This window comes from Trachemys scripta, chromosome 6 (genome assembly GCF_013100865.1).
Source record: "Trachemys scripta elegans isolate TJP31775 chromosome 6, CAS_Tse_1.0, whole genome shotgun sequence".
Classification (NCBI taxonomy): domain Eukaryota; kingdom Metazoa; phylum Chordata; order Testudines; family Emydidae; genus Trachemys; species Trachemys scripta.
The window spans coordinates 96003241-96028751 of record NC_048303.1 but is presented as its reverse complement, the minus strand read 5'-3'; the positions used below and the strand labels follow the sequence as shown (position 1 = coordinate 96028751).

The window sequence follows — 25511 nt, the reverse complement described above, 5'->3', positions numbered from 1 at the left end:
CCTCCTGTATGCCACGAAACAGCTGATCGGGAGGTGCAGGGAGGGAAGCGGAGGTGCTGACTGGCAGGGCTACCGGTGGGTGGGAGGATCTGGGAGGGGGTTTGTGTGCTCATGGGGGGCTGCTGATGTATTACTGTGGCTCTTTGGAAATGTACATTGGTGAATTTTGGCTCCTTCTCAGGCTCAGGTTGGCCACCCCTGCTCTAGGGTAGGGAGGTAGTTCTATCTTCCTAGGTATTTTTATCAGAGGGATAGCCGTGTTAGTCTGGATCTGTAAAAAGCGACAAAAAGAGTCCTGTGGCACCTTATAGACTAACAGAATATTGCAGCATAATGAATACCCACTTTGTATTTTAGTTACTCTCAGCAGCATCAAAATCTGATTTTTCAGGCTCTATGTTCATTCTGTCATTGGCATCACTGCTAAGATTACCAACAAGAGGACATGTTAAATAGAATATGAATTTTTGTGATAAGGGCACTTGTCCACTAAGAACTGGACCAACACAATTAATTAAAAAGACCATTTAACAGCCATTTGATAGTAATGATTTCACTAGCTAGTCTTAACCAGCAAGCAGGAAATGATCCCAATACTAAACCTCTTAGCCACCTCTATGAAGCCAAATCAAATTGGTTTCACTATTTCAGAATAACCATCACCATCTCAGAACCTAAAATTTCAAGTGGGACATGCTAGTGATTGAATGCAATCAATAACTGTCTTAATACAAAAACAGAATCACCATACCTAATATAGGCTGATTAAATAGAGAGACACTCCACTGTCTGAAAACAACAAAAATACTTGAAATTTCCAATTGAGCCAGTAAGAGTTATGGCTTACATTCTATAATAAAAAAGAAGAAAACAAATCACTTAAATAAAATTACTGTAATTTCAATTCACATGTTACTGTCAAAGATATACAAAACCACTATTGTGTCTATAACTATGAAACAAGAACATACTTTAATAAACAATATTAACTAGCAAGGGGTTTAGACTCACCCTTGATTTTCCCAATAATAATGGGAGCTATGCATAAACAATGAAGGGAGAATATACCATATTGTCTTAGGCACCAATGGATATGTAATTACAACTAAACAATGGTTTGAAATATGATCAACTGAAAATGCAAATCATAATTAGTACTGTCTCATTCATTTTATTTGCTTAAAACTTTATTTAATAAATCTATATTCATTTGTACTGCACAGCAAATCAAACACCCCTCTACATCACATCACTGCCTTTCTAAACTCAGACAACATTGACAGGTACCATTCTGTTGATGTTTCATTTGGTTTCTCTAAAAACTGTGTAATGGAAAAAAGATTATGGTTATATGAAACAGAAACAGTAAAGAGTGTGAAAAGTTTTACCAAGTTTTCAAAGCATACATTTCTCTCTCTCTCTCTCTCTAAAAACAAAACAAAAACAAACAAAAAAACCTATGGACATTTTTTATTCTACACATGTGGAAAACAATCTGAACTTTCTTTTTAGACTCATTTCAAATGCTTTTCATGGAATGGATACTTTCTTGTATTTCAGAATCAAATCCTTCTGTGCCATTTCTAGAATGATCTGCTGTTTGGTGTTTACTTTGATCTCCTCGGACTGCAACATTTGCAATTCCAGTTTCATTTGTTCTGCAGATGTGTTTTTTTGAGGAACAGTTTTGGCTGTCTTCACTAGAAGTGGCACTGAATGTTTTGCTACCCTTACTCTTCAGATTTACATTGGAATCAGAGAATGAACACTGACTAGTAGCTGATTGCTTCGAAGAATGACCTTTTGTCTGTTCACTTAATTTGACACTCTTCTCAGAGGATGAAGGCCTGCTATTTTTGGATGTTTCCTCTTCCTTTCTTTGATTATCCATTTGAGCTTCGGTTTCTCCCAATAAACCTTGCTGCTGTTTAACAGTGACCTGAAATTCTTGTATTTCTCTGGGAATGGCACAGGTATTCACAAGGACCTGAGAATGGATGAGGCCTGGAAGAGAAACTTTGATGTCTCCACCAACATTCTGAAGCAAAAAAGATTTAAAATAAAATCAAAATTTCTTAATGAAGCCAGGAAACCACTAATTTAATTTACTGTACTATTACACAGTCATCTTTGTAAAATACATATGTAATGAAATTGGATGAGGGTACACATTTTTAGAACATCCTTTACTTTTTCCAGAAAATTCAGTTTAGGAAGGAGGGTGATACTAAGGCCTTGGCTACACTGGCAATTCACAGCGCTGCATTTGCTGCGCTCAGGGGTGTGAAAAAACACCTCCCCCCCCCCCGAGCGCAGCGAGTGCATCGTTGTAAAGCGCCAGTGTAATCAGCGCCTGCAGCGCTGCACACTCTCTCGCAGCGCTGCAAGCTATTCCCCTCGGAGAGGTGGAGTACTTGCAGCACTGCGAGAGAGCTCTCGCAGCGCTGGCAGCGCGACTACACTCACGCTTCACAGCGCTGCTGTGGCAGCACTGTAAATCCGCGAGTGTAGCCAAGGCCTGAGAGTGGTTAGGGAAAACCAGTGTAGAAGAAATAGGCATATTACAACAGTTTCGCTTGCCCCATTTATTTTGGGCCTTGTCTGCAGCTTAAAATTGAACCAGTTGCACTGAACCAGTTAAAGTACATATGAGTTAATAAAGCCAAACTAGTCATGCGGAATTATTTAAGAACCATTACAGGCTTGCCTTGTGTCCACACTAGTGTTGTCCTAAATTACACCTCTACCCCAATATAACGCGGCCCGATATAACATGAATTTGGATATAACACAGTAAAGCAGCGCTCCGCGGGGGAGTGGGGGGAGAGGGGGCTGTGCACTCAAAGCAAGTTCGATATAACGCGGTTTCACCTATAACGTGGTAAGATTTTTTGGCTCCTGAGGACAGCGTTATATTGGGGTAGAGGTGTATTTAAATTGCAATGCCTTCTTAGTACCTATCCCACAATCTGTTCTGTGTTTGTACAGCCTCTAGCACAATCATGTCCTGGTCCATGACTGGGGTTCCTCATTGCCATGGTAATACAAATAATAATCTCTAGCTCCCAATAGCAGCGCATGGTGGGAGATTTTCCGAAGCCACTGGTGTACTGTGGACAGCAGTGGAAAGATTAGATGAACCCTTCAGTTAGTCTTCAGTCACATCGGCACTAACACCCTCCAGGGTGAAAATGTTCAGATAAAAACAAACATACATTTAGCCTGGAAGGGAAGGGGGGAGAAGAGAGAGGGAAGGGAAGGAAAAATAATCAGGCCTTCCTATAATGGGTTAAGTTTCAAAACAGATTCAAACCAGCTTTAAAATCAGTTGGAGACAGCATAGATGAGGCTCCAGAGGCCAGAACCACAATTAAATCAGTCACAAAAACAATTCTAGCAACAAGATCCTCATCTACAGTAACACTCCAACTAGTTTTAAAGCTTAACTAATATTAAAACTGATTTGATTTAGTCAAAGAGTGTAGACCAGTCCTCATAATTCCACAGTGTCCTGCAGTAAACCATTTGGAGTACTTTTAATGTGGATGCGAAGTGCGTTACAAGCATGCTAGAAGAGGGTTACAATGATATTGTAGCAAAGCAAATTTTTATGGGGTAGACAAGGTTTTGGATACCCACTCATTTTTTTAACCTCACAGTTAAGATCTTCTGGAACACTCAAGCTTACAGCCCCCAGATCTGCACAGTTTTAGAATGGATGTTCTTACTGAAGGGCTCCTGACTCTGGATTTAGTCCAACGACTCAAAAGTTTTAAACAGTTTAATATTGTACACAGCAATGAATGATTGTGAAGCTTGGTTGAGGTGGTGGAGTAAGAGGGTGGAATATTTCTCAGGGAATGCCTTGCTGCTAAATGATGAAGTGGCACTCGGCTGAGCCCTCAAGGGTTAATACGTTGTTGTTAATGTAGCTTCACACTCTACAGGGCAGCATGGACTGAGGCAGGAGGGAGGAAATACAATAGATGCACAGAAGTAGCTGCAAACACTTCCCTGCAAAAACTGAACATGATAATGAGCCCATGCTATCCAGCTGGAGCGCACCACTTCCTCCTCCTGACAGCACATGCGCTGACTTTCCAAAGTGCTCAGGGGGGGAATACAAGAGTGAGTGAGAGAGCGAGAGAGAGACGTGCATTGCCCCTTTAAGTACGCTGACCCCACTTCAAGTACATTGCCCTTTTAAGCAGATCAGACAGGAAGCAAAAGCTTCCAGCAAGCTCCCTCCTTTCTGTCCCGGAGCCCTGTCCCCCTCCTCCGCTTTGTGGAGACGGGGTATGGCAGCGGAGGGGTGGAGGGGGTCAGGAGCAGGGGAACATCCTGATATCAGCACCCCTCTCTCACCCTCCCCCAGCAAGCAGGAAGCTCCCGGGAGCAGCTCCAAAGCAGAGGGCAGGTTAGGAGCAGCACCGTGGGGGGAGGGCCATCTGAACTGTTGCTAGGCAGCTGCTGAGCCACATACCTTACAGGGAATTTAGGGGAGCTGATGGAGGACTGCCGGCCCCTCCGGTTCTAATCGCCACAAGGAGGGGCTGCTCTTCGAGAGAATCCTGCAAGCAGTGGACAAAGCAGGCAGCTGCCAAACAACATTATAAGGGAACATTGCGCAACTTTAAACTAGCCTGTTCCCTAATAGATCAGCAACGTAACAATGAAACAACATTAACCAGGAAAACGTTAAGTGAGGAGTTACAGTATATTGCCACAACTATTCTTCCGATTCCCCCACACACACTTACTTTGCTATTCTGTGTTTGTTCTTGTCTTTCTTCTTCATATGATTTCTCCTTTTGTATAATAGCAGGTTTGCTGACAGTAGAATTCATTTGGGGATGGCCCAACAAACCAAAATCAGATTGGTCTATCCCAGCTATTGTAGCAAGTTGCCCAAGTCTGTTAAAAGAATATATGTAAAATGTGATCTTTCCAGAATGAGCAGTAGTTACCTGTACCAGGGGAAGGAAGAGAGCTGTTGCAAAATAAATATTTGTTTGAAATTTCCCTTTTAATTTTAGGCTTTTCTAAAGCCTGGGGGGTCCAAGGATAATTAAAAATTATGGCTACTATAAGCTACAGGAGTTGCCCTCCTGTTTTGCACTACAACTAAGACAACTTCAACTGGGAAGCTAAGAAGCAGTAGAGATGGAAGGGGTGCTGGGAAAGGAAGGGTAGATGCTTCTATCTTATGGGTTACTTTTTCTGCCCAGTACTACCAGAGAGGCAGATTGTGATACTTTTATTAACAATGAATATCTTTCCCTATTAATCCCAGATTCCCAGTGAAATCAATGGGGCTATCTATACAGTCAGATAATATTCAATGTGAGCAAGAACATCACAGTTTGGCCTAGAGAGAAGAAAACCCTACAGTTTTGCCAAGCAGATCAACTGACATGATTACAATAATATTTTGTGGTTCTAGAATACAAAACAGTGACCTGAGAGGAAAAATTCAAACGACTGACAAAAATCCCTGTTAACATCGACTAAGTATACAAGGAAGACAGGATAAAAATTAATTAAAAAACATGAAAAAACAGTCATTCTTAAAGAACATTTTTTCTAATAATTCACTTGTCTCAGATTAATCCTATTCTTAATGACAGGAACGACACATACATCAAAGGAACATGCAATACAAGCGCACACACACACACACACACACACACACACACACACACTCTAGTGAGAAAACAAGTACAATTACTTTAACTTATTCACTATTATCCCTTTCAAAGTACATACCAGCTGATCCACCACTCCTGCGCTGATGGGAAGCAGCAAGTAGTAGGAAATTTCCCTCATCAATGGGGAGTACAAAAATTTCCAACTCAGACTGACTCCATGAAGTATCAGAAACATTTTAATATATTTTATATATTTAAAAATACCAGTATGTTTACTGAAAGAGAGCAAAGGAAGACTAGAGTGCCCTTCATCAAAAAGCTGCTTTTGGCTTGGTCTGATGCATCTGTCTCATAGCACTTAGAAGAGGAATGTGCTGACAACTAAAACAGTTATATTGCAGATCTATTTGAAAGATATGGCATACTACATACATGACAGCATTGTCTTGGTACTGTGTGCTTTTACCCCTGCAGAGGAAATCCTTATTGGATAATTTGTAGCTTGATCATTTACTTTATCCTCTCAGAGTCACCATACACATATGAGAGAGAAATTTTATCATAGTAGACTTAAAAGCTTTGTACCCTCTCTCAAAGACCTCTCTACCATGCCAGCCTTCCTTCAAGGTTGAGTATGGTACAAGTCAAATTTCACCTCGTTGGCCACATACAAAGTATGCAACTGTTTTTCCAGGTTGTGATAGAGTGTAGGACAGGAACAGGTCAGATAATTGACTGATACAAGTGAAAAGCAAAATTTCTATTGAGAGCAAATTCTGGAGTTAGCCTGAAAACCATCTTTTGGGGGGGCGGGGGGGGGGGGGGGGGGAGAGGAAATAAGCTGCATGTATAACTTTTGGATGGGTAATGTCCCCAGCTCAACAACTCATAGGCCAGAAGGAACTATCATGATCCTTGTCTAATCTGACCTCCTGCACATTGCAGGCCACAGAATCTTACCCTCCCACTTCTGTAATAGACCCAGAACCTCTGGCTCAGTTACTGAAGCCCTCAAATCATAATTTAAAGACTTCAAGTTACAGAGAGTTACAGAGAATCCAGATGTTTTGGTTTGGTGGTTGAACCAAAAAAATCTGGAACAAAAATTTGGTTCATTTCAAACCAAAAAAAAAAAAAAAAAAAAAAAACTGTTTTTTTTTTTTTTTTTTTTAAAAAAAAATATAATTTAAAATAGACATTTTTTTTTTAAAAAATCAATTCATAATGGTTCATTTGGACATTTCTGAATCTTACTTTTTTTTTGCCCGAAAAACTTTTGCAAAAAATAAAAAAATTTTGGGGCCCAAAAAAAATGGTTCACAGGAAAAAAAAAAAAAAAAAAATGTTGCCTAGCTCTAGATTCAATCTGGAAAGGCCCAGAACAAGGCAAACCTCTCTTTTTCACCTCACCTCACCCCACCCCACCCCCCAAAGTGTAGGGGGCAGGAGAAATTGTCTCTTTTGCTGGATTTGGAACAATAGTTCCTAGCCAATGAGACTTGTCACTGTCTGGTCAAGCTTGTTGTTTGAGTTCTGAGGAAGGAAAGAAGACAGGAAAATCCAGAAGAGCAGTGTCTAGGGGCTCTATGGACAGTCCCTTCCTAATTGGAGAGTTAACACTTCAGACATGTGATCTGCACAGGAGGAAAAAAGTTCTTCAATCTTTCTCCAAGAGCAATGTGTTCATGAGGTAGTAGAATTATTTTCTGGAGTAGAAGCCATTTGGAAAGCCACCTCTATCACTGCTGAATCAGGGATTGGGTAATGGACAGAGCTGTGTGAGTGAAACTTACAAAAGCCATATTTGCTCATAAGACATGGGAGAATGATCGAAAGCCACTAATTAGTCAACTTTTAATCATCTGGCCTACCAAATCCATTAGAGATTTTTGGATTGAGATTTTCCTGTGTTTAGTGGTCTTGTCTGAGATGAAGAAATAAAGAGCCAATCTTAAGGTCCAAAAATATTTTGACCAACTTGTTCATTTAATTCTGCCATAGCTTTTGTGTGGCCTTGCTTTTCTTTTTTGATTTAGACCTGTAAGTGTATATCTTTTAAGAGTGGAGAGGAAGCCTCCAGGGCATGCTACTCCATTCCAAGGTTATCATGGCAAAGACATACTGTATTTTCTGAGACAAGAAAAAAGCCAGTGGGGGAGAGAAACTGCTCTTGGAAAGACAATAGAAGGTTCAACAAAACAAACTCAGACTGCTGCCTCTACTCAGAGTCTGAGACCGGAGGTCCCATGTGCAGTGGGAGAAGGAGCTCCCCTCTCAGTACTAGGATTTCTGAGAGCCATATTTCCAGAGCTGCTGGAAATTGGAGGTGAATCCGGTAAAGAATGCTTGGAAGGAAGGAGAAGAAGCTTCCTTCTCTGAAGAAAAATAAAAAAAAAAAGAGGAGGGAGTTGGAGATCCTGAAAGTCTATCCTAGAGACAGGTAAGTAAATTTGGATTTGGGTTTGTTTGGATCATTGGTTCTAATTAGGAAAAAAAGTTGGGAGAGGGCGAAGTTTATTTTCTATTTATTCCTGATAGGCATGCCTCTCCTCCAAGTGTCTAGGAGACCCATGACATCCTCCTAGACACCTGAAGGGGAGGCATGCCCTATTAGGAGGAAGATGGGGCAGAACAGGGGGAAGATGTAATAGAAAAAGGTAAAATACTCAGATATTACGATAACCTACCCAGCATCTTTAAGAAGGTCTAAAAAAGCATGAAACTTTTGGAAAGAGGTCTCAATGCTGCCCAGAACACCTTCATCTTCCAGAATCATGTTGGTTACTGACTGTGCATGAAGAACCTCAGACAGAGAGAAGTTTAGATTCCTTAATCGGGCATTTTCAACTTCCAGCTACAAAAAAGGGTGAGAAAAAAGTAAGTATCACAATATTATCACTGAGGATGATATAAGCCTTGAAAAAGAATGTAAGGCATTTCAAACTGCACTCTTTTAGCTGAAAAAAAGTGTTCTGTGAAACACTTTAAACAACCAAGACAGTGTAATCATTATCAACAAAGAGACATCTCTTAGCAAAGGTTAGTACTCTCTTCATATTTAGTGTTACATGTGTCTAAACCAGATCTCATATTGGGCCAGTACAGTGGCACCTTTCGCCAGCCGCCTTTTTGTGACTGAGAATGTTAGCTTTCATTTAAGAAAAAAAGAAAGTCTGCAGTATAGCAATGTCCTCCAGAATTTGGAACAATAGCTTTGAAAGTTGTGAACAATCCCTCATACTTCTTAGTGAGGTCTTAATTCAGATGCGCACTGAAGATGATTTGAATGCCAACTCTAAGGCTATGTCTACACTAGAGACCTTACAAGAAGCACAGCTGTACTGATGCAGCTGCGCGGCAGCATGATTTCTAGGTAGCCACTCTATGCTGACAGGAGAGGGCTCTCCCGTCAACATAATTAAACCATCCGCAACGAGTGGTGGTAGCTATGTTGGTGGGAGAAGCTCTCCTGACAACATAGCACTGTGCACACTACCACTTATGCTGGCGAAACTATGTCACTCGGGGGTGTTCTATTCACACCCCTAAGCAACATAAGCTTTGCCGATGTAATTGGTAGTGTAGACATTGCCTAAGTATTTCACTGTTCATGAAAGCATGTAACAAAGGAGAGGGATTTACAGATCTGCACAATCTACCGTGGGTGGTGTTTGAAAGAGTACCATGAATTATCTTTTTCCTCCCCAAACAAGGGGCTTAGGAGAGTAGAGCATCTGATCCCCATTAAGGGAGAGCCAAGCCAAAAAAGCCCAGCAAGACATCTAAGCGCCCCACCAATGGGAAGCCAAGCCCTAGGAGCTCAGCAGTGCCCACAGATATTATTCCAAACCTACTGAGGGACAGCCAAGCTCAAGCTGTGCAATGGAGCCTAGAGTGTCACACACAACTATATTTTGGACATCTGCATCCTGTCCTGGGAGTGATGCCTCATGGCAACTCACATGGGTTGAGCTTGAAAGAGTACTGCCACATTTAAACCCCAACATTTAACCCCAATCTAAACTCTACATAAGAACCCAAATCCACTCATACATTCTGTTTCTTTGAAGCTGAGTTTTGTTTAAAGAAATCCTATTTACTTGTTACTCTCTAACCAGGAGAATCTTTCTAGTAACTCCACAGAGAAACAGTTAATTGATTGCCTAGTATAAATCACAACCAATCAAAGATTAATCACTCTTAACAAAAAAGTGAACAATCCAAGTGGCCTGGATGCTAGATACTGAAAGCACACTGAAACAGCAGCTGGGCTAAAACGAGTTCAAGGCTCTGAAATAGGATCAGCAGTAAGAGACCAAGAGGGCAAACACACATTACTAAATACCAATGTTACCATTTCTCTAAAGCCGGTAAATGACACACATTACTTTGACCTCAGTTATTCACATATTTTCTTAGCTGGGACTACAGCAATGCAATATACCTGGGCATGAAGCCTGCAGCATTTAGGAAACTAACTGGTACAGAATGCGGCAGTCTCTTTCTCAGCAATACAGGCTACTGTGAAGACATCAACCCTGTCCTCTGTTCCACATTGGCTTCCCACAGAATATAAAATCAAGTTCAAGGTATTGGTCCTAATCTTGAAGGTGCTCCAGGATATCTAAAAAAAATTACCTAAAGCTCCATGATAAAGAGCATGGTCAACAATTATGCTCCTATGTCACAATGCAGCTCTTTATAATAAGGGTGAAGCTCATGTGTATGGAAGACAGAACATCCTCAGAAGCCAATCCAAGTCTGTGGAATGAATGCCCTCAGGAACTAAAGACCATCATAAACCTCACCACCTTCAATGCCAAGTGAAATATGCATTTCTGTGACCTTGCCTTCTCTAGCATATAGCAGCATGTATATTAAAAAACAGCATTCTACCTAATGAGTCACTCCGTTGCATGCACTTCTCCAGCGATGGTGAGAGAACAAACAACATGTGACGGATGTTAGTCATGTCACTTAATACACTACTGGAAAGCATTCAGATATACCAGGCTCATCAATGTACTAAGAGCCTTTATAGAAAAGAATGGAACTAGTCATTTTAAAGCAATTAAAACCCTACATCTTTTTAAAAAACTAGTTCACATAATTTGGCTTGACCATTATAGAAAATATTAATGCACACGTAATTGTCATTGATAGTTACTCCAAACTAAACATTTAGATAATACGACATATACAGCTATAAAAGCAAATGTGAACTGATGATATTAAATATTAAACAATCAATAACTACCTCCATTATCCGTTCATCGGCCTTTACTCTTGCCCTTCTTTCTTCCTTTAATTTTAATAGACATTCTTCCAACTCTGTCTGTCAGAAAGTAGAATATTATCTTTAAAGTATCAGACACACCTAGAATACTCTATAAATATATTTGTGTTCTAATTGGATGTATACGTTCAGTCCATAACATTATAGATATGATATAGTTGTCTGCAAGAACGTCATTTTTGGTTTAATATGTAATTTTGAGGCAGTGGGGTGATTTAATGGTGAAGGAAGGAGAGGGAAGTACTTTTTGTTTTCTAATAAAATGACAATATCATTTAGCCAGATTAAAATAAAATAGTTTAAATGTGACTAAAATGTATACTTTAAAACTTTAAATGTTATTGCCAACATTTTTCAATATTCTTGTGTTGCCAACTATAAATTCAGGGATCGTTTCTGTTTTTCTTTTTGTCGGTCTTGTTTTAAAAATAAATAAGCCTACCTGGTCAAATCTCAGAGTGGGGTTAGAAAAAGTAAAATGCATTTTTACTTGATAGCTACATTTATCATCCAGGACTGTAAATGTTTACAGGAATATGAAGATTTCAAGGTTATAGGTGTTACCCTCTAATACTAGATCTTCCCTCAATTGGTTACTTGATTGGATTGAAGAGCTTATTTTAAAATTCTATTTTAATATTTTTATTTTTCAGGACCCCAAACCCTTTGGTAGGGTTAATAAACAATCTTTATTATTAATTAATTATTAATTATTATTATTATAAGGCAACAAAAGAAAATAAAAGGTCTCAATGAAAATTTAAATTTAAAAGAAAGCAAGACTAAACTGGAATGTGACATTTTGGATTATAGTCCTGTTTTATACCATGCTCCAAGACCACCAATATATGAGAGATTCTTGAATACTGATCAGTGAAGATGGAAAGCTGCACAGGCTAAAAGGAAAGCAGAGCAGAGTTGTAGCAAAGATGTATACGACAAGGGCTGGAAAAGCTAATTGGCTGCCTCTCCTCAAGTGACAGGTCACACATGGAGCTTATTTTGTCAGGATTGGCCAACACTACTATTAGAACCACTTAGAAACAAAGACTCTTCCATCCGTTATCCCATTTAAGGTACTATAACTAATGCGGTCTTGTGTGGCACCAAAGAAAAAAAACAAAACCAACAGTTGCTTGTCCTTATAACTGTGGTTCTCCCACATGATTACATGCATGGACCCAAAATGTAGGTATTGTGCACAGCCTCTGAACTTTTTGGATAGAAATGTCTTCTGGTGCTACATGTACCATCACTCAAGTTCACATTAGGGAACAGATACACAACTGGCATTCAGTTCCTTCCTCTAATATCAACAATCTATTGTCAGACTCCAAAACAGTGGGTAAGAAGGGAAGTTAGTGCACATTGATGCAATCAAATTCCCATGAGCCACAGCTGATCAGAGTGTCAGAGACAGGAGGAATATTAAAAATGATACTCTTGTGGAACTTTAAAAAAAATATGTCAGCTCTTTTAGGAGGTGGGAGGAATGGATCCAAGGATAAGCAAGAGGTCTATTGCAAGTTCTAGAACACACTTAGTTAAAAAAAGGTGTTGACAGAATTACTCAGTAACAAGTTACAAACAACTCCAAGTCTGGGACTTCAGCTAGGCTTCTCAAGAGTTTCTGGAAAGTCTTGAAATCCTGAGTTAGGGAGGCTGGTGGTTCAAGTGACAGGATCGTTCAGACTAAAAAATATGAGAATGGGCTTTCTACAGCCTCATCTTCCTCCAGGTATTGAGCCAGAGGAGAGTTTATGCAAGGACAGTTATTGATATGTAGAAAGCCTCACAGAAAATTATCTTAGAGACTGATCTAGCTGGATACAGACTTCTTCCTTCACAAGCGCTAAAGGTACTTGTCTACGGCAGACTTTGTGCCATCACAAAGGGGAGTTGGTCTTCACTATCACAAATCAAGAAAAAGGGGGACTTGCGGGGGAGGAGGGGGGGAAGTCAGAGATGCTTAGGAAAACATTCCAATAATGCCAAAACTGAAATTTTTTTGCCAATGTGTAACACTACATTAAAAATACCCTAAGAGCATTAAAAAAAAACAAAGCAAAACAAAAAAAACCCTCAAAGATTTTTCTGACAGAACAGACAGCAGAAGAAGTTGCATAATAGTTGGGGTTGCATCTCCTTCGACGTTGTCTGATGGGTAGGTGAGGACAACAACAGGATATGCATGTTGATGTGCACCAGAGACACTAGCATCCAGAAAGTTCCATATTTGCACGCTGAAGTGCATACATCGCCTCATCCTGGAATCCAGGCAGGCAATGCTTGAAGAAGAATTTTGGAGTCAGACATAGATTTTATGGATCTGACTGATACTCAAAGTGCTCTTTGCAACATCATTTAAGTGTTTCCTCTAATGTTACCAAGCAATTCTCTTGTTTTTAGGGTTTTAAAACAGCAATATACTTTTGCACTGGGAAGAAACTTGGTTCAGGATTCAAAGGGTGGCAAAGTTTATTTATTTTAATGTTTGCTGCTCTGGCTAAGTCACTACATTTCTTCCCAGGGCAAAAAAGTTTATAGCACGGTTAAACACCTGAAAATAGAGGCCTGTAAAAAAAAAAAAAATTATAATAATAAAATAATTAAAAGGATAAACTTTAAAATGGTATTGCAAACAGCCCTACAATAATTCTTTAGGTCTAACAATTTCATGGCCATCTATTACATTATATAATATCAAGTCAATAAATAAATTATTTAACTAGGCTCTGCCAGTTTAATATACCACATGTAACAGACTTCTTAATTATCATTATTACATACTTGCCCATCAAAAGTATATTAGGTCTTATACATTTGCCCAATAATGCAAACACTACTGGCACACTGCTTACTAGTGTTAACAGTCCCAAAGAAATCCCAAAGAAGTGGTAGGCACTATCTCTGAGAGTAAGTGTTTGCAGCATCAGGCCCTTAATTAACTACTAGCAAATAAATGTCTGTACTGTAGACAGGAAAAAACAATTTCTGGTGAATCTCCTCCTAAGTATATTAGAAGCCAAAATTTCAAATGAAGTTGACTTAACTGCACTCATTTGTCATACTAAAACAGGTGTATGTTCCAGGTTTGTTGTGCAGCCTTGGTACTCACTTTTGAAATGTGTCCTTTTGTTAGTTTTCCCTCTTCTGCAGTCCTTATGCAGAAAATCCTTTTATTTAAGTTTGTCAAGGGAGTTATATCTCCAGACAGTTTCTGACTTGCGTAAGTGAAGCACAGAGAGAAGACTGTCACAAGAGCCTTAAAGAATTCCATGGATACTACTGGGATAGGTTTAAGGAGAAAACAAAATCTGCCCTTAACGCCTTTGCAGTTATGGTTTCACATTAGATCACTAATACTAGATAAATTACCAAACTGATTAGCTTTTAAAAACTAAAAGGAAAAAAAACAGGCTAACTCTTTTCACATATACTATAAACACCTGCAGTGCTTATGTAAAGTTAGAGATTGCACTATGTGGAGGATGAAGTCCACCATTTAAATCACTATTTACAACTGTATAATCCTTAGGGCTTTCCACTATGCATGAGAGCCTATTCAAGCACTTCTGATTCCCTCTAGTGGAGGGAAGGACTATATCAGTTCCTATTTTAATTTAGTTTTGAAAAACACTGGGGTTTTCATTTAAAATTTCAGAATTGCTTTATATTGTTTCAAAAATGAACTACATTAACTAAAATATTATTTTATTGAACATAAGAATTAAAGAGACTGTAAGCTGCCATTATGGCAAGAAGCATAGGACAAAAGGAAGCAATAAATTTAAATGCCACATTATGTCACCCTTTTCACATTCAATAGTACTCTGATCCTTGAATAGTAGCATTGAAATAACCAACTACCCATTGCACCAGGTACTACTTCCTCAATGTGACAGATATCAGAATCTGGCCCTCAGTTAATAGGAAGGACACTATGAAGGCATTTTTCAGATATGTTTTAAAACGTACTGAATTTGTTCACCCTCCAAGAGAAGCTTTGTTCTAAATATAAAAAAAACCTACTCCCTTTATCCTCCATCCCCTTTCCCTGTCTAGGATTTTTCAAATAAGACATGTAGTAGGATCTCCCTTTGCAAGAGAACTTAGGTTGAAGTACAGTCATTCTGCTGTCTCCTCCATATCCCAATCATTCTCTATGCTCAGAAAGCATAAATCTGCCACTAAGCTAAATAAGTTAATATTTTATTTCTTTTGATTACATAAAAACTATCTATGTCTTTGGATAAATCTTTAAGAACCTAAATCAGTACAATCAGATACAATGAAGGATAGGTCAAATGGAGTGATCTGAAGCAAAACCCACTGCAAGTGTGTGGTTTAAAATTATGTTAACTTGGTGGCAAGATATCTTTTGCAAACTAGATTCTCAACAACTAGCATTTCAGTGTCTAGTTATTCTGTCTGAGTGGGAGTGTTTTATAGTAATGCTACTGTATTACCATAGCAGTATTATTGAGCCATTAAAACAAATCCTTTATTTTCCTTCTCTTCCACACATCATTATAACACACTCTGTATGAAGATGTTTGTAGCAGCTGTCGGAGTCTTGCTATCACTCTTCATTTTGCTATAGATAGCAAGCAAAGGAATCAGGAAGAATAATGAGGAAATGAAAAAGATGTTACTATAAAGCTCAACTGCAAATGGAGCTTTAAAGTAACTAATTTCAATTTACTTTTTAAAACATTTTTGTACAAAGTACATTAAAGTATTTTAATAAAAAAAAAAAAGTTAAAAATACATTTACTCCCTCTATGAATTTTTAACGAAACAACAGAAATAACCACCTCATTATTGCTCTAACAGATTCGTACATCATGAAACAGTTTTACAAATACATTAGAAGCAAGAGGAAGACCAAGGACAAGGTAGGCTCATTCCTCAAATGAGAAGTGAAAGACAGTAACAGAAAACACAGCAATAGCTGAAGTGTTAAATGCCTTTGTTTCATTTTCACCAAAAAGGTTCGCAGTGATCAGACAACTAACAGTGAACGTCAGTGTAAATGGGGTAGATCTGAGGCTAGATTAGGGGAAAACACAAATTAAGAATTAATTAAAATGTCTTCAAGTCAGTAGGTCTAGAATACTTAAGAACTGGCTGAAAAGATCACTAAGCCATTAGTGATTATCTGTGAGAACTCGTGAAGGACGGGAGAGATCCCAGAAGACTCAAAAATTGCAGTATAGTACCTATCTATAGAAAGGGGACACTAAGGAAAACCCAGGGAGTTATAGACCAGTCAGCTTAACTTCTGTACCCTAAAAAATAAAAGAGCAAAAACAACAACAACAACAAATTTGTAAGCATCTAGAAGATAATAAAGTGATAAGTAACAGACAACATGGATTTGTCATGAACAAATCACCTCAAGCCAACCTAATATGCTTCTCTGCCAGAGTAACAAGCCCTGTGGTTGGGGAAAAGAAGTCGACGGGATATATCTAGACTTTATTTAGTAAGGCTTTTGATACTGTCTCAGATGACTTTCTCATAAACAAACCAGGGAAATATAGCCTAGAGAAACCTATGATAAGGCAGATGTGCAACTGGTTGGAAAACTGTACTCTGACAGTGAATCACTGATTACTCTCTATCTGAAAGGGCATGTCAGGTGGGGTCCTGCAGGGACTTGTCCTGCGTCCAGTTCTCTTCAATATCTTAATAAATTATTTGGATAATGGCACAGCAAGTACATTTATAAAGTTTACAGAAGATACCAAAGTGGGAGGAGTTGCAGGCGCTTTGGAGGACAAGATTAAAATTTAAAATGATCTTGACAAACTAGAAAAATGGTCTGAATTATATAGGATGAAATTCAATAAGGACAAATGCAAAGTATTCCACTTCGGAAGGAATAATCAATTGCACAAACACAAAATGGGAAATGACTACTTAGGAAGAAGTACTGCAGAAAACAATTTGGGGCTTACAGTGGCTCACAAAGTAAATATGCGTAATACTGTCATCAAAAACAAACACACACACAAACAAAAACCCCGAAAACCATCATTCTAGCATATTATTTAGCTAGAATGTAAGCAAGACACGAAAAGTAATTCTTCTACTCTACTCAGCACTGATAAGGCCTCAGCTGAAGTACTGTGTCCAGTACCGGGCACAACACTTCCAGAAAAAAAAAAAAAAAAAGGACAAAAATTATTACAGGTCTAGAAAACATGACCCGTGAGGAAACACTGAAAAAACTGGGTTTAGTCTGGAGAAGAGAAGACTGATGGGAGACAGAATAACGGTCTTCAAGTATGTCAAAGGTTGTTGTAAAGAGAAGGGTGATTAACTGTTCTCCTTAACCACTGAGGACAGGAGTTGCTTAAAGTACCCTGTTGAATTGAGGCATATATGCCATATAGTATAACAGAAGTATAAAAATATTCAGAGTTCCCGTTCAGTGATTATTTACCCATTTAAATCTAATTCTAAAAACCCATTTTTCTGGAAAAATAGAAGCTCTATGCACTCATCTTTTGAAAAATCTGAAGAACAAAATTATTTCTTCTTACCCGTAATTGCTGATATCGTCTTACATTAGTTTTAACTGGGGATTTTGTCAAATCAGGATCATGCATAATGTCCCCGAAAGCGCCTTCTGTCTCTTCAGTTTCAGATGTAGAAGCACTTTCCACTGTCACTTTCACAGGAATGCCTGTCTGCTTATATGAAATAAGTGAACATAGGAGCATTATTAAACAATGCTTAACAAGGAAATAAGTCATATAATATTTAGTGAACTAATCTAATTAGCCAATTAGAAGCCGCAATCCACAAAGTTCTTTCTTTTGAATTAGTTATAACATGTTCATTTTAAATAGTTCCACACAATCTAGATATAAGTGTGCATGTGGAAAGAGTATGATAAATCCTTTGCAAATAAATTTCTATGCCAAAATGGAGCAGAGTGTATCACCCGTCAGAAGCTTTTACTTTATTTGTAGCCTCTCCTTATACTAGACTTGAAACATTCTAGTCAACCAGGAAGAGTATTTTTTAAGCACCATAAACTATTAAAATATTAATTGTTTCATTATCATAACAATGGGCACAAAGGTAAATGTTATGCCTGGATGGTAAATTTTTGTTACAATTATGCCAGGGTTCTTCATGTTTGTATGTAAGTACATCTCCACAGAACATACAGTGCATTGGTTGCGAGTGACAACACATTTAGCCTCACTGCTTCAAGAAGATCAAAAACTGCAGTTTGACAGTTATTTTGAAACACTGCAGTGTCAGTAGTGTGTAAGACACCTAATAGTACAAATAAAAACTTGGGGAAGGATTCTCCTCTCTGTCCCTGAACTCTGCTGTAACAGAGCATAGGGGCCATAAAAGCCCCTTAACTGGCCAAGGGAGAATTCCCCCTACACAGGTACTACATAAGATAAATCCTAACCACTGTCTTCCCCAGAGATCTCCTAAGCTCTGGTATGGGAGGTGGGGGACTGCCTGCCTGCAAGCAGGAGAGGCAGAGGTATAGTGCACAGTGCTTCAGTAATTCTGCACAGCTCTGGGTTGGAAAGATGCTCAGAGGTAGCCCAGACAAGATCATAACTAGGAGCAGCTCCCTGAAATGCTAAAATTAAGCTGGAAGCTGCTTTGGTTCCTAATCAGCCCAGATTCCAACTGAGAGCAAAAGCGACGTTATTCCATTAAAATCACACCTAAATAGGAGAATGGCAAATTTTGCTGTATCTGTCAGGGTTCTCTGCCCCCTACAGCCAATTTTTTAAAATGACCATCAATAAGATGGTCACGCCTTCAGTAACAGGTGAAATTATGTCAACTTCAAAGCTGGTGATTAGTGCCAGTGATTTCATTAGTATTCTTCCCTCAATATCTTCTATAAAACAATTAACTGAACTCAAAATGTTTTGATTTTTTAAGCTAATAAAAAAAAAAAAAAAAAAAAAAAAAAAAAAAAGAACTGAGGCCTGTCTACACAAGAACACTGTACTGATTTAGTGAAACCAGTGTAATCCTCTCATGTGGACATTTATTTCAGTTTAAGTCAGTATGGAATTAGTCTTCACAAAGGCTTGCGGGGTGGATAAGATATGTTGTAGTGTGGAGTTTTTGGACCACAAACATCCCTGAAAATAAAAAATTCAAAGCCATGCCATCTTAATTATCTTCTTCCAAGTTATGTTTGAGTCTCACAAGCATAGATTTACTTCATTTAAAAAAAAAATAGGAAAATAGTATTGAAACCACTGATTTGACAATAGAAAAAAAAAAAAAAAACCTGACACAAAGGAAGAAAATAAAACCTCAAGTATTGCTTAAAAAAAAAATTCATCCCAAATGTTAAAGTGTGACCATGAAGTGTTTTCACACACAGTTTCCATGCTTCCAGGAAGTATTTAAGCCATAAAAAACACTCTCCACTTCTGTTTCGTCACCTTGTGTTTTTATACTGGAAGCTCACTGGATACAATGGATTTTTATTTGTTCAGCATATTATCTACAGTACCGCATCATGTGCCTATCTATTGATATGTAATTGATAATCATACCTGGAACTTCAGTGGTAACTCCTGGGTACCATCCACTGGGAATCCCCTACAAGGATATGTTTAAATCAAAGTGGGTTTTTTTGAGAAAAATATTGTAATTTGTCAACATTACAATTTCAAGGCATAATTTTGATTTAAGGGTCCTGATCCGACAAACACACATTACTAAGATATTCAAAAGAAATAAGAGTTAAAACACGGTATAAAAATACTTGACAGGATCCTTTGAACAAACTGTCACTAAAATATCATTCTGCATAACAAAGTAGCTCTACTTTCTAATCAAGATTTAGGCCACGCTTTCAAAACTAGGTGCCTAAAGTTAGGCTCCTAAGTCCATATTTAGATACCTAAATAAGCAGCCTGATGTGGCACCATTGCAGCTGCCTTTGGAGTTTACAAGAGATGCTGTGTGCTTGGCACTTTTGAAAATCAGGTTTTATTTAAATGATTAAATATGGATTTAGGAACCTAACTTTAGGCATCCAGTTCTGCATATCTTGGCCTCTAATTTTATAAATTATTTGTAACTACACGTACAGTTTTTCTGTATGTTTCCTTGGCCAAACCTGCTCATGCAGGAACTACATAAAAATAGTGTTGTGGATTCCAAATTTGTGTCTCAATGCTTGCAAGGTCAAAATGATTGCTTAAAATAAAAAAACAAAGAAGAGCTATTTTCACTTGTTAACTAAAAGCCAGACCTGCACCTAGGCTCATAAAGGTAAGCTGCATCCTTTCCTTCTTGTGCATCAGAACCAGCAAGAAAGGCTGTGGCAAACCAGATTTTTCCTTCAGTTACACCTGTGCATTCCTAGTGCCTTCCAAGTTATGCTCTCAGTATTTTTAAGCACTTATAAAGCCCTCCTATTGCCCTGGTATCGGAGTACCTTAAAAAAACCAACCAAAAAAAATAAAAATAAAAACATAAAACAAACAACCCAGAAATAGCAACAATTACTCTTTCTTCCTTCCCAATCTCTAGCAGAAATAGCCTGATTATAATATTTTGAAGGGGGACTATGTTTGTGGGTGTGCAAAAATACTTCGAGGCAAAGTAAGTCAAAGAAATGAGTTTTGTATTTAATTCTGACAGCGGTAAGGTCCATGATCTGTCTTATTCCTCACAGGAGGAAGTGCCTCAAACTAGATCCAGCTCCTGTGAAAGTTCTGTCCCCGGCACTCACAGGCCTCCACCTAACAAACAACTATAAACCAGTGAAATAATTTCACCAACAAACGCAGAAAAAAGAAATAATATTAATGTCTATCTTTAAATATTTGGGAAGCACTCACAGATATGGTGATGGGAGCCATGTCAATTGACAATTTCATTGTGCTAGAGAAATACAGATACCTTGGGAGGTCATGGTCACAGGTAGGTAGGGCCAATCCCATTGAGGGATTTGAGTATCTTGAGAGAAACCCTGAACTGTATTCTATATTCAATGAGAGCTAATGCAGAAAGCAGAGTCCCAGAATAATATGTTTACAGCAACCTTTGTTAATACTTAATCATAATTTGTGGTTATGATTATGCTAGGGTAGTGGAAGTTCACATTTATTCTGCTATTGTCTGGAGTCAGTTTTGTCACCAATGGGGTGGGGGAGGAGGAGGAGCAGGACCAGGCAACTCCTGTAGGACTTAGGAGCTATGCATGGCCATTACCTCCTCCTGCAAGCCTCTTCTAACCTGACAAGAACTTTGGCCCATTTCACTGTTTGAGTCCCCAACTCTATCACTCCTCTAACCACATACACACAGTCTCCCATTCTGAGGAGCTGCTCAATTCCACTTATGAACAGCAGATTACAAACTTCTGCATACCTTACCCTGCCTGGATGATGAGGTTCAACAAAGATCCTCCATCACCCAGATCCAGTGATCAATTTCTTGTGCCTTTACTGCTGTATCAATTGTGGAAGAATTTCCCACTCTGTCTTTTTAAAAGGTCTCAGAAAGTGAGCAGATGTGGGAAATATAATTAACTCCACATTAGGTGAAAAATACAGCAAATAAAAAGACAGACAGGTAAATAAGCCAGGAAGGAAAGTAGTAAAGAAAGTGGCTGTTGTTTTGTGAATCTGTGTGGCTAAAGCAGACTGATGGGGAAACATTACCAAAAGATAAATTATATGTTTATTTGTATGGTTGCATAAACTGATTGGAACTTAGTAAACAATTCTCTTGATGACGTACAAGAAGGAATAGTACCCTGCTCAGTCTCTCTCAGTTGTGTTAGCACTGCAGAGCTAAAAAGGAGTAACAAGCATTAGAAAGTGTTGTCACTAATGCTAGGTGATACGACTCAACAAAAGGAATGGATCAGCTGAATTAGAAGGTACCAAATTTATGATCACTTTTTCAATAGCATTATTCATCTGCTTGGTTTACAAAACCAATTATAACATCTGAAATATTCCATGTTTTTTATTTTAAAAAAGCCCTGTATAAAAACAAAATCTATGTGCAGCTAAGTTTTAGAATTCTTTTGAAACATCCACGTTCTAACTGCTTAGTTTAATTATTGCTTAGTTTAATTATTGCTGAAGAAGCTAACCAATTGCAGCTAAGGGGCAGACAAGTTACAAAATTCAAGACACAGAAAGGATTATAAATGCAATATAAAATCTGTTTTGTGTACTCTAATCTGTTTTAAAATGAGTACAGATATGAATTTACAGCAGGGGTGGGGAACCTACGGCCCGCGGGCCAGATCCGGCCCCTTGCTCATTTTCATCCAGCTCACGAGCCATACATGTTCAACTCACCCGCCGGGAGGTGGGGCGGGGGGGTGGCACAGAGTCTCGGGGCTTCCCCATGGGGCTGGAGCCGCAGCTGCAGGGGGGAAGCTCTGAGTCTCAGCACTCCCCTGTGGGACTGGAGCGGCAAACACCGGCTGGCCCTGCTACGGGGGCCCCGAGTCCCCGCCCCCGGGCAAGTGAGTTGAACGCGTGTGTCCCGCCATTGATTTTTTTCAGTGGGTCAATGGCCCAATACAAAACAAACAAAAGTTCCTCACCCCTGATTACAGTATGACCTCTGTAAACCACATCAACTTATTCTACTGTAATCCAAGATACAACATGCAGATTCTGTTTTCTTATTCATGCTCTCAATACTTCACCTGCACCTCTTTGCACGCTCTGCAGTACGCCAAGGTAGGAAACCATATGCACCTGGTGGTAATGGTTTTGGTGAACAGGTATCTTTATCAGATGGACTCTTTCCAGGGTGCATGGGCTTTTTAGATGCTAATCCTGTATTGTACAGCAGGGATAGGGAGAGAAGAGAGAGTTCATTACAGTTACAACATGGAGAGACAGCTAGAGTTAAGGTTGCTTAGGCATTTCCATTTTAAGGATCCTCTTTCAGCTGCTCATAACTTTCTCAAACATGCACCTCTCCAGCTGAAATTTTTCAGGGCGAGTTTCTGACTAAGAATGAATTTTTCGTTTTTGAATGCTTGAGTGAAAATAGCTCCGGTATTCTTCAGTCCCAAGAGAGTGAGAATATATCCTTATACCCACTAGCCCAGAGGCTGATTGAGAACACAGTATGGACTGCTCCACATTCCTGACTGTACAGCTAAGTGCCCACCCCACCTTTGGGCTTGCATCAGTTAGAACCCAGCCAGACTAGAGAAGTGCTCATGAAGTTTATATCATTTACCTAGTGAAATGTCTGAATATGGAAATAAATTATTTAACTTCAAGTTATATTTCTCTGGAGAACATCCCATAATCCTGCTAATCTGGTGGGAGTGTAAAAGGACATAACTGATGTTGATGGGATTTCAAATTCCTGGTCACAGTTTAGCAAGTAACTAGGATTAAGGAGAAGGGTTTTTTTAAAAAATTAGCAGCAGCAGGAATTTTCCTCCCCACCCTCACAACCGCCTCAATTTCAAGCCCTTTGAAACTGATTGTGCACAGTTTGACTTATTATGCTTACCTCTGTGTCTCCAAATCACTGAAGCAAAGATTAAAAAAGATAAACAGCCAAAGAAATGGAATTAAGTATGATTTTAGTAACTTTTAAAAATATTTATACTATCATGTGTTTTACTCATTAACCATGTTTAAGATATATATATATATTCAAAATAAAAAAATTTCAAATAATTTATTCAAATTAGCAGTGACAGGACTGCCATCTATATATAGAGCCAGATTCATCCTACCTTATGCTGGCAATGGAGAGTCTGCTATGGAAAGCCTCAGACATGAAAAAAATAGACAACTATCTGCTGCCAAGCCTCCAAGAGCCATAGCAGTTGAAAGATTGAATGAAGTATGGTAAGGCCATCCTGGGAGGGAAGGAAAGGGTCTTGCTGATGCAGCACACATCATTCAGAAGTCCCCATGCTTATTTTACTTTTCTACTGATTGTGTGTTATTTGGTGTGAAATGGGATCAGCAGAAGTAGGAATCTGAATCAGGTAGCAATGAGAGAATCTGGAGAACTTTTGTATTTTAGGAAACACAGAACATTGGGCAAATTTTACTATTCTAAAACACATTTTCAGGGCTTTTTTAAGTGTTTATTCTGCTTCGTTTTAGATTGACTCTGGCATTCAGTTGTTGAATCCTAATCTTCAAAATTTCATCTGGTTTTCCATAAAGTGTTCTTGTCTGGCCATGGAAGATCACTGCTTAGGCTGCTCCCAACTTACTGGATCTTTTGCTTTTGTATCTTTGATCACTTCTCAGTTCATTCAGCATGAGCTTAAGTACACAGTCTATTGGAAATATTGCTACCCTCTCAAACAGAAGAGGGAATGGAGCACCAAAAGCACTAATCCAGTGTACATGGAACTGAGAGAACTCACAAAGAATGTTACTAATTCTACCAAGCACCAGGAAAAACTGGAAGGAAAGAATAAGGCCTGGCCTAGACACAGTTTTTGTACCAGTAGAAATATTTTGGTTAGAGTGTGTCAAATTTTACTGAAATAATTATACCAGTAGAACCCCTCATATGGGCACAATTATACTGGTATAACAGTGCTTCCTGTAAAGAAAGAGGAATAAATTATACTGAAAAAAGAACCTTTATACAGATATAACTGCACTGGGGGGGGCTTGTACTATTTTGACTATACCAGTAAAGTTAAAGCAATACAAACTTTTGTGTTTAGACAAACCCTGGTCTCTTTTATGCCCCCACTAGGAAGGAAGCAGTGACATTTAGCAAGAGGGGCTGAAACAATTCAGTTCTATTAAATTCAGTTTTGCCAAACTAAAAGAGGGGAAACTCTACAACTGAGGTTTTCCTACCTATGTTCTACTAGGGAAAGTACTATTCGCTATATATAATGTCATCAACATAAAAGGTATCCCAGTTAATGACTGGAGTGATGATCAACATAAGAACAGAACAAGAGATCAGCAGCTAGTATTTTAATCTGGCAGATGGCTAGGGGCTAATTGTTGGTGTAAGAATGTAGTTTCAATGGTTATTTCATAACCAAAAGCACTACATCTATTTTCCTCCCACCCGCCGTTCTTCACAAAAAAATTCTATTTATTTTTCTCTCACTATTGAGATCAATAACATGTACAGTAAAAATCATCATACAGAGCCAAAGTGTTTGTATAAAGTCAATGAAAACTGTGTCATTACAATTTGTATTTGCCAACCTCTTGGGACCAATTTCACTGCCTTCTTTCTAGACAGATGGGGTCATGTAGAAAGCAAGAACTGACAAGCTTAGAAATAACTTTCGATTTCTTTCAAGGAGAAAGGGAAGGCAGTATTACCAATACGAATAGTAGCTTTTCCTTTCCGACCACTTCCTAGGACAATAGTTCTTTTTTTTGATTTAGGTTTGAGAATATCCTTTGAAGAAGGAGATGTCAGCCACTTGTACTAGAACATTAAATAAAAAAAAAAAAAAAAAAACACAAAAATCTCAAAATGTTAACTTCATTTTAGTAACGGATATTTCAGGATGTACTAGCTTTGGAGTTTCATAGCTAATATGCTAAAGATTACTTTTCTAT

General features: G+C 38.6%; 1 protein-coding gene across 3 annotated transcripts in view; it reads right to left on the bottom strand.

Annotated features, from left to right (window-relative positions):
• Positions 1-879: 879 nt before the first annotated feature.
• Positions 880-25511, bottom strand: part of CEP78 (centrosomal protein 78) — a 45346-nt gene continuing 20714 nt past the window's right edge. Inside the window, exons 9-17 of one of the 3 annotated variants that reach the window (XM_034773982.1) lie at positions 25269-25377; positions 23461-23478; positions 22634-22766; positions 19506-19551; positions 17496-17645; positions 10906-10983; positions 8336-8502; positions 4761-4914; positions 880-2038 (exon numbers count right to left, since the gene is read on the bottom strand). In XM_034773982.1, the coding sequence (XP_034629873.1) occupies positions 1520-2038; positions 4761-4914; positions 8336-8502; positions 10906-10983; positions 17496-17645; positions 19506-19551; positions 22634-22766; positions 23461-23478; positions 25269-25377 (1374 nt within the window). In that variant the 3' untranslated portion in view covers positions 880-1519. The remainder of the gene's footprint in view (positions 2039-4760; positions 4915-8335; positions 8503-10905; positions 10984-17495; positions 17646-19505; positions 19552-22633; positions 22767-23460; positions 23479-25268; positions 25378-25511) is intronic. The other 2 variants (XM_034773983.1, XM_034773984.1) reach the window with 2 other exon arrangements.